Source organism: Bidens hawaiensis, unplaced genomic scaffold (assembly GCF_021521415.1).
Source record: "Bidens hawaiensis isolate Kalapana, Puna unplaced genomic scaffold, B.hawaiensis_p1.1 tig00072851_1, whole genome shotgun sequence".
NCBI lineage: Eukaryota > Viridiplantae > Streptophyta > Magnoliopsida > Asterales > Asteraceae > Bidens > Bidens hawaiensis.
In genome coordinates this window covers 11,815-21,371 of record NW_027502695.1, presented here as the reverse complement: position 1 = coordinate 21,371, position 9,557 = coordinate 11,815, and the positions used below count along the sequence as shown (strand labels likewise).

Sequence of the window (9,557 nt, the reverse complement as noted above, 5' to 3'; positions counted from 1 at the left end):
TTTTTCAAACGGCGATAGCAATTCGGGCTGGCATACGTGATAAGAATGGAGTCCAACCCATAGATACATATAATAAACGCAATGTATTTTTTCAGTTAAGATTGCTATTTTAGTTGTGTTTTTATTTCGTAAACGTATAATTCTTATATCTATCATAATAAGAAATTAAGAATTATAATCCTTAAAGTGATCAAAACTTATCAAATAACATATTCACACTATCTCATAAATGCTATATTAATGTATCATTAAAAAAATATTTATTTCAAAATACAACGTGAAGAATATTTTTTGTTATTATAAATAGCAACGAAAGGCCAAAGCTAATACACTGGCTGCCGTTATCAATTCTTGACATCGGAAAGAAGCATCTGATCAGATCTTGAAGATGTGTTTTAGTTGTATAAAGACATGTGTGATATGCACGTGTTTGATCCTCGTGTTGATCGTAATATGTGTGATTGTCGGATTTAGTATTTTGGGCAAGGCTTTTGAGGATATTGACTGACTAAGTTATTTGGATTGTTTTTCGTTGAAGTCTTAATTCTCGCATGTAGTTGTTAATTTTCGAGCGTTAGGGTTTTGGTCATTATGTTAATTTCAAGGACAAACAACGTTCTTCTATCACTTATGTTAAGGTACTTCTTTTTTGGATTGTCCTTTTGACCTATTGAATTATATTATGCAGAATATTGAAGTTTAATGATTATTGCTCTTTGTATGTTTCTTTCAAAGATGTTACGGTGGGTAGCTAATAGATGCGTATTGAAACCGATTGAACTGTCTAAATCAAATCAAATTCAATCATTTTGGATGGTTGGGCCGGTTTGAGGTCTAAACGGTTCAGTTCACGGTGACAGTTAAACGGCTTGATGCAGTTTGGAGCTCGAACCAAACTGTACGTTTAACTTTTATTGATTGTATTTATTTTTCATAATATGTATTATAATCATAAACAATCTGATGTTCCGAAAGAAAAATTCGTTCCCCGAAGTCGTAGGTTTCGGTTCTGAAATTTCATCAAATGAGGTTTAACCGAACGATGTACATCTATGTTAAAAGGGATCCCCGCGTTAAAGGATGGTTGATGGTATGAAGCTAATTGCAATGGTCTTTTTAGCTTTCAATATTTCTAAATCAATTGTCCTTTCAGCTGTCATTATACGTTTCAAAATCGTGTCATGATATTTATGCAATAAGTTTATGACATTCTAATCAAGCTTTAATTCCAAGAGAAAATTAATAAAATAAAAAAGAAACAAACATATCAAAGACCTATGCAGAGGCTATAGAAGGTTAATGACTATGATAACCAATTCGTGAATCAAACTGGGTTGAGTTATGAGTCAGTCAACCATAGTGGACCAGGTTGAGGTGGGTCCAAGTCCACAAGAATAATCGGGTTAACATGTAACAAAATGTATTGGTGAGGCTAAAGCATCACATAAGAGAATACCGGGTCGTTCCGTTCTCTATTCTCACTCATTTTTCTTAAGATCGGTGTTTCTGATTCTTCTGGATCTATTTTCCCTGTGCTTTTTCCCAACTTTCTCAACATTTTTCTTGTTTTTCTTCACTTTTTTCCGAAAACCGGTGAATACTTGACAGATTTCGATGAAAATTTATCAAGAGAAACCAGGGGATGGTGTTCTCACCTGGCCCCTTTTTTCCCCAGCTCTACACGGCCCCTGTGCTTTAATTGAGATGTCTGACATTAAAAAAACAATAGTGTAAATGAAACTTTAATTTATTAATTCTGGATACTAAAAAAATAAGATATTAAAATAAACACACGTAAAATAAAAAGGCTTAATATTCATACTTTAAATTATAACGTACAATGGCCTAAAACAGTAAATTCATCACCAGTGCAATGTGTTAAGATGCATCAACAACAGATGCATCAAGTGTCATATCACATTTTTTCACAAATACACTAAAATTCAAAACACTAATTTTATAAGACATTTTTTTTACTAATACTTACATTTCCACATAATCACCATCATTTACATTTTATTTTAAATACTCAAATTCTTTTTATTTGTAATCCATTTTTCTATACTTTTATATTTATAAATATAAACTATAAATAGCATCCTCCTAAACAAGGAAAATTACACATTTCCTCAAAATACAAGTTTTTAATACAAAATGTACAATGTTCTTTAAGCATGGTTTGAAAAAATATGTAATTTCAAAATTTAGGAAGGGGAAATATGTAAATGCCCTTTCTTTAAAATCCTTACATTCCTTATCATCATCACTTACTACATTTACTTTTAATGTTTAAATTGTTTTTATAATAAATCTTTTTCTATTTAGTAAAAATGTAATTGAAATAATAACATATAGTTAAGTATACAAGTTATTATATAAAAATATTACAAACTTTTGTTATTTAGCCTCATTACCACAATTAAAATAATTTAAATTAATGATAAATGTGATGTACAAGTTACTAAAACATTTGATATACGAGCTATTGTGTATCATAAATTAAATTGAAAAAAAGAAAAGAAAAGAAGTATCATCTTATGCTCCACCTACCCCTGGATAAGAGGTGGTGTCAAGGGGCAAAACCGTCCATCCATACCTTTGTAAGGGCGGTTGTTGAATATAAAGGCTTTGATGTAGACATACATAAGGTGCGTTTGGTTCATAAAATATTTCAGAATTGGAATTGGCATTCTCATGGAAATGGTATTTGAATTGGAATTCATTGAATTCCATTAAAAATACTATGTGTGTTTAGTTATACGTCTAGTAATAAAATTAGAATGAAAAAATGCTTTAAAAAGACAGAATTGCCCCTTCCAACTAACAACCCCCCCCCCACACACACACACATCAAGTCTAGGTGGAAGAGAGTGGAAAGGGCATGGATGATGTGGCAAAAAGAGAGGAGAAATGTTGTGAGGAGAAGAAAAAGAATATATTTGTCAGTTAAAAAAAGAAGAAAAATGGGTTCGGGGCTTTGGACAAGGTGATGTGGCATTGATTTGTGATCTTGGGGACCACTCCAACGGGGATGGATTTGGTACTTTAGTAGTGTTAGCATATTAGAGTTTTGTATGTTTTGGTGGCCAAGGATGGTTCCTTTCATCATCATCATCATCATCATCATCATCATCATCATCATCTCCCTCTTGTTTAGTAACTTCGGTGAGAAGCGTAGCGACACACAATCTTCAAATGATAGTATGTCGCGTGCTTGCGTCGACACCACACATCAACTGCCTCACACACCAGGCGTGCCTAAGACCAACCATGTTTCTACCTCATAATTTGTTAAAATAACCTCAAAACAAAAGAAATCTTGTCGAAACAATAACATTAATAAAATCCGCCTCTAGAAAAGAAAAGAGAGAGGCAGAAATACAAACTAACTTGCTCCAACATCAACAAAATTGGTTGCAATAAATCCAGGTTCACATTTAGCTATTTTCACTTGTCATTCCCCTAATAAAGATTCATGATAGTTTGTGAATGTGAAGACTCATTCGAATTCAACTTGGATCAAAGTCTAAAGGAATATCCTTTCTTTTAAAAAAAGGTGCTTCACTATATTCCACTTTATATATAATCCCATATGGCCATATACCTTAAACCTATAATCACCTCTCTTCTCCTTCTCTCTCCTTTGAAGTTCCATGAAACATGACACACAAACTGACTCATACCCATGATTCAAGCAACAACTGTTTTGGAACCGTGAGCCACTTCATCAAGCCAAGGTTCTATGAAGGTGAGTTAAATGGTTATCTGTCACTTAAACACAATTCAAGTATATTTTTCACTGAACAAACTATTTTGTACATGTTACATAAACGGGTTGCAATTCGCCACAAATTACGTACCAAACAAATCTTGGCACAAGAATAATGTTACACATATGTATATATATATCTATATATATTTCCAGCCTGAGCAAATTACTCAGAAACCTTTCCACACAGAAAGCACTTCATTAAACACTTCAGCTACCAATTCCATGTCAGCAGACTGCATAAACGCGTTGAATTCTTCTAGAATATCATATATCTTACCAAACTTCACAAGATACTGCATGCAACATATCTTCAACTTTGGCAGATGATACAAAGAAGCATTCTGAAGCCGTTCAAGCACGTTACTCGTATCAATATCTTGTGACAAACTTTCGTGGCACGCGTCTTTTAATTCCATAACATCATATTTATCAGCAGCTCTAAGAAGGTCAAGTCGGTGATCAAGAAAATCTTGATCTATGATGTTACCGTATATGTAGCTCAAGAAAACTTCACAGGCCTCAATTGACATGTCGGTTATGTTTATTATAGACATTTCTTTTTCTTTTAAGTCGTGGGAAAACATGCTCATGAAGACCGGTGACCTGGCAGCAAGCACGGCCCGGTGGGCCCCTATGCTTCCATCCGATGCGTTTATGATGATATCCGTGTGAATACTTTCTGATAACATTCTTCCAAGAGAGGAAATTGGGGTTGATCTCAAATCATTTTGTGTAAATCTTTCAGTCCACACGGAACAAGATTCACCTCCCTGTTGCATCATGTCACATTAAGTCATTAAGGTAACTTACATGTTAAGTTTTGACCCGTTACCTAAACATAACTACTAGACTAAAAATGTTAGTTTCTCAACCAAATAACCAATAACAACATATCTAGATGCTGAAAGTCATAACTTTCGGTTCATCAACCAGTTGTTAGTGTTAAATAATTATATAGTAATAGTCTAAAGCAATATACTTTACGATAAAACATGATTAAGCAAAGAGGCTAGTTGTAGAATTACATTTGGAGATGCAGTCTTGAGGTCAAGAAATTCAAGATCAATGATGAATTTTCCTGTAAGCGGAACCTCAAGCGCCCAAACGAAATCCTCACTGGCTTTTAACTGCTTATCCCTAATTTCTGCAATCACATAAAACCATAATTATCAAATTCGCCAAACGTGTTACCAATTCCACAAATCATTAGTGCAGATAAATGATCTTGGAACGTAAAGCTGACTATGTTGAAGTCAAAAGTGAAAGTCAATACCTGGATGAACTAATGCCTTCCGACCTCCCAATAAAGAAACAACCCGAATGATGAAAGAAGCGATTGGAGGACCATCTTTAATCGAACTCGTTAACTCCGGATGCAATTTAATAAGCAAATAACGATTCTTTTCAATAACCAATCGCCTTCATTTGATCAAGAAAACCAAGCATTATTAATAATCCCAAATTCAAGATTCTTGCAAAAACTAAAACAATTGCTTCAAAGGGTAAAATCCTAATGTAAAAATTCAAACTTGTGATGTTTAACACATTGTGGGAAAATAAAGTTACCAACTTCAAGATTCTGACAAAAACTAAATCAATTGCTTCGAAGGGTAAAATCTTGATGTAAAAATTAAAAATTTTGATGCTTTAAACATTGATCATTTTAGATAAGAGGTCACATAAACCTAACATTAACGCCCTGCTTGCGGTGCACGCATATAATGTATATATGTGTGAACCCTCGGGTGGGCAAAAGTAAAATTGCACTAATTTTGACGTTATTTTACTAATCTCGTGAAAATAACGTTAAAAGTGGTGGAAGGTTAATCAGGCATCATGTGGTGGCGTTGATAGCCGAAAGACAAGGGCACATGTACCAATCAGCCGGTGTCCCGATGATTGAGTGCTATGTGCCTTATGTCCAAGGCTTGATGCAAAACTACTATCGAGCCGGGGGTCTCACCGGAAGCAGCCTCTCTATCCCTATGGGATAGAGGTAAGGCTGTCTACATCTTACCCTCCTCAGACCCTACCTAGCATTGTTATTGGTGGGATATACTGAGTACGATGATGATGATGATAAACCTAACATTAATAATCCCAAATCCAAGATTCTGCAAAAAGTAAATCAATTGCTCCAAAGGGTAAGAAGTAAAAATGAAATATTTACCAGTTCCATTTGCCGATCTTAAAAGGATCGGACTTTCGGTAAGTGCACGAAGCCAAATTGTCGATACGCCATTGAGCAAGACGAGAAGTGGTGTCAACACGGTAAGCGTTGTCGGTCATCGCATGGAAACAATAATCGAGTATACCCAGGTTGTGGGTTAAGGTTTAGAAATTGGATTTGGGTTTACGCCATTGATGGGTTTGTATAGAAGCAGCAGCCAATGGTGGTTGGTGTTGACGATGGATAGATAGATTGATAGTTCACTTATTATTATACCGTTTTAAAGTCCTTTTATTTAGATTTTGGTTGCACTCAACTTTCGTCAATCGATTTCCAATTTTCCATAGATTAATAAAAGGGATATATTCCGACACCGCGGAGACATTCATTACACGAGTCGTGTGAAGTTAGTAGACTTGTTGACTTGCATGGATATACGACTCATATAAAACCAACATTATTTCCAGTCCCACAAGATTCTTCTCGGTAAAAGTGACGAGAATTGTTTACATGATACATTATTCTCCACAAAGTATGTGACACAATATAAGATATAGCAAATTATTTGACACGATACAAGATTCTCGTTAATTATTTGACTCGACACAATATTTTCTCCTAAAACTAGGTGTTATAAAACTAGCCGTTTAAAGCCTTAAATATATATACATATACATATATATATATTAAATTTGAAGTCGAATAGTCATACGACTAGTATTGATTCCACATGACTCGTATGAAACCAGCACATCCGACAAAAAGTATGACTAGTATTGATTCCACATGACTCGTATGAAACCAGCACATCCGACAAAAACTAACACATATGCGAGTCGTATAAGCCTGTATGACCCTTATAAATGGGACCGTGTGTCTAGACAGTGAGCATGGATGCCTGTATAATTGAAGCCTAATAAAACATGTGAATATTTTGCATAGTTGTTTTATAAAAGCTTTAATGTATAAATTCCGATTCGCTTTCTTAGAGTTAAAGTGAATAACAAAAAATGGAATGCGAAACAAAATACATACCCGATAAAAAAAAGTCATGTAGATATTTGAAATAGTTTCACATATTGTAATATTGTATAGCTATGTAGATAAAAACAGACATAAAAATTACTTCAAAGTATTACTAAAAGTAAATATTTTTTATATCGTTTTACCTTTTTCTTCTTAATACAGTATATTCTACGACATTGATTTTACATCTTAACTTTTCATTATAGTTTTAACTAATTAAGTTTTTTCATATAAACCTTGTACGAACGTGGGTGCAAAGAAAGAAACATGTCCATTTGTTTATGAAGAAACACTAATCGACCCCGGGTAGATTACGGATAATCTGGGGGTTAAATAGATGTTTCCCACGAGGGTTAGGTCCGGCAAAGAAGGATGTTCTTCAAATGACCTGCAAAACAAACACCGTGAGCTCGTCACTGAGAAGGGGGGGGGGGGTTCCTCCTTGTGACCACCCTCCGGCGTGAGAATCAGACTAGATTGCTCTGAATATAAGTGTATATTGAGAGAACTAGCTAGTGAAGGTAAAATACCAGATGATCCTACCGTTCCAAGGAGTTGGAGTATTTATAGCCGAAGGTAGGTTTCCAAGCAGGTACAGCCAGCTGTATAATATTCCTGTTCTACCAACTATGGGCTACGCACGTGCCATGCTGGTTGGTGGGTAGGCAGCGGCTGATAGTGACAAGGCCGGCTGTGTACTGTTCCCTTTCCACCAACTGCAGGCTATGTGCGTGCCACGACAAGGGTTGGTGAGTAGGCAGCGGCTAATAGTGACAAACAGTACTAGAGCATGCTCCTCCTCGTACTGTTGTCGGTGAGCTGTCACCCTGTGATTGGTTCATGGGCTGCTTTGGTCAGATCTTGTCTATTTTGTCCATACCTTGGCAGGTATAGTACAAAAGATCTTCCAGAAGCATACGGACTGGCTCATTTGGGCGGGAGTATTCCCGCCTTGCTCATTCCTTCAGGTGACACTGAATTATTTAGTGCCTTGTGCGTGTAGCCTTGTTATTAGTGCGGGTAGCCTTCCCTGATGGCTTGTATCCGCAGCTGCGGGGACAGGCGGGATACTTCACCATTGGGAGGCTTTCCCTGCGGGAACAGCTGGCGTACTGCGCGTAAGGTCTTCATCTCTGAGCATGGTGGGTCCTGCGGAACCAGTTGGTCCTTGCACAAACGTCCCTCTTCAAGGTGAGTCTTGCGGGTCCAACTGGGCTCTGCTGGGACCTACCTCTTCAAGTCCCCCAGTCCAATGTTCTTCTCATGAATTGTTAATAAGTGAGGTGATCTTTGGACTTAAGGGGTTTTGAAAAGTATTTGGTTTTAAGGTTGTCCGTGGGGATTCTTCCCGCGGTTTCCCTAATGTCACGCAGAAATTCCCGACTTTTCTGCTTGATCTTTGGGTATGATGCGGGTAGGTGTGTAACCTCCTCGCAAGTCAGGAGCGTAGAGTTCCACTTGTGTAGATTCTCCATGAGGTTTTGGTAGTTTTGAACATAGTGATCAAATATGTTAAAACAACCAATTCCATCTTGGAGCTTCAAACAATCTAGTTCTCGACGTTCCCACTATGCGGGGATGTTATTCCCGTTTCCGCAAGCATGGCCCAGAAGATCCTTCTTGGTTTCAATTCCCTGCGGAGTGCTAGGTATGTGAAGGGTTTCGCCTTGACACTGTACCCGCACTCGTCTTATAGTTACTTTACTTCCAAGGTATTCCTGGCTTCAATTCCCTGCGGGTGCTAAGTATGTGAAGGGTTTTGCCTTGACACTGTACTCGCACCTGTCTTATAGTTACTTGGTTGCCAAGGTAAGGGGTATTTTCCCGCTTACTTTTGAATCGTTTTGAAATTCGAAGAGTTAGTGAAAGGATAAGAACAGTCCAAACTGTTGAAACGTCGTCCGACGGTTTCTTCTGACAGTGTCAGGACGTGCAGGAAGTTATGGCGACGTGACAGTATATGGTCATTCCAGGCGCTTTTTCAGGCGCGTGGGCGCGATTTTTCGGGCGCGTGGCCGCGAAATTAATGGCACGCGTCCTTTCAACAGCTGTTGCCAGCTTGCTCTTTGCCACGTGTCATAGTTTCATTGCACCTGCGATTTCTCTCTCTTCCGCATTAAATTCATCGCATTAATTGCGATGAGTATATAAAGGGCGAGAGGGTGCACCTTAGTCCACACTTTCACTTCTCTCTTCATCTTCTTAAACGATTTCCGGCGAATACTCACTATTCCGTCGAGCATTCTTCTGAAATCGTTGTTCTGTACATCCAAAACATGTCTTCTACCCGTGATTTTGAGGCCACTGCCGAGGAGGCTGAGTTGTTCGTCGAGAACCCGACGTCGACGTCCGAAAAGGACGACAAGACCACTGCTGGCGAGTGCCAGTGTGCTCTCCCTATTGACATCTACCAGTACATCGTCCGGAAGTTCATGCTCGAGCCTTTCGAGCCTGAGTTTCCGGAGCCTCATCAGACGGTGTACGATGCCCCCAAGGGCAAGATAAGGGTGTACGCTGCATTCTTCGTTTATGGGAATCTGAGGTTCCCATTGACGAAGTTTGTGTACCGTGTTCTGGAGAGACACGGTG

General features: G+C 37.7%; 1 protein-coding gene across 1 annotated transcript; it reads right to left on the bottom strand.

The window, feature by feature from the left end:
• Positions 1-3,926: 3,926 nt before the first annotated feature.
• Positions 3,927-6,061, bottom strand: LOC143606051 (BTB/POZ domain-containing protein At1g55760-like). The gene is made up of 4 exons (XM_077081953.1): positions 5,943-6,061; positions 5,046-5,191; positions 4,798-4,916; positions 3,927-4,542 (listed from the first exon to the last, which is right to left on the bottom strand). Exons 1-4 carry the CDS (start codon positions 6,059-6,061, stop codon positions 3,940-3,942), a joined length of 987 nt encoding a protein of 328 aa, XP_076938068.1. The 3' UTR covers positions 3,927-3,939.
• Positions 6,062-9,557: the final 3,496 nt, after the last annotated feature.

Excerpts from the sequence above, each read along its gene's own strand:
- LOC143606051 (XM_077081953.1), bottom strand. The coding sequence starts at position 6,061 with ATGACCGACAACGCTTACCGTGTTGACACCACTTCTCGTCTTGCTCAA. Across the intron at positions 5,192-5,942 it reads AAGATCGGCAAATGGAACTG|GCGATTGGTTATTGAAAAGA; the intron begins GTAAATATTTCA and ends GATCAAATGAAG. Across the intron at positions 4,917-5,045 it reads GAAGGCATTAGTTCATCCAG|AAATTAGGGATAAGCAGTTA; the intron begins GTATTGACTTTC and ends ATGTGATTGCAG.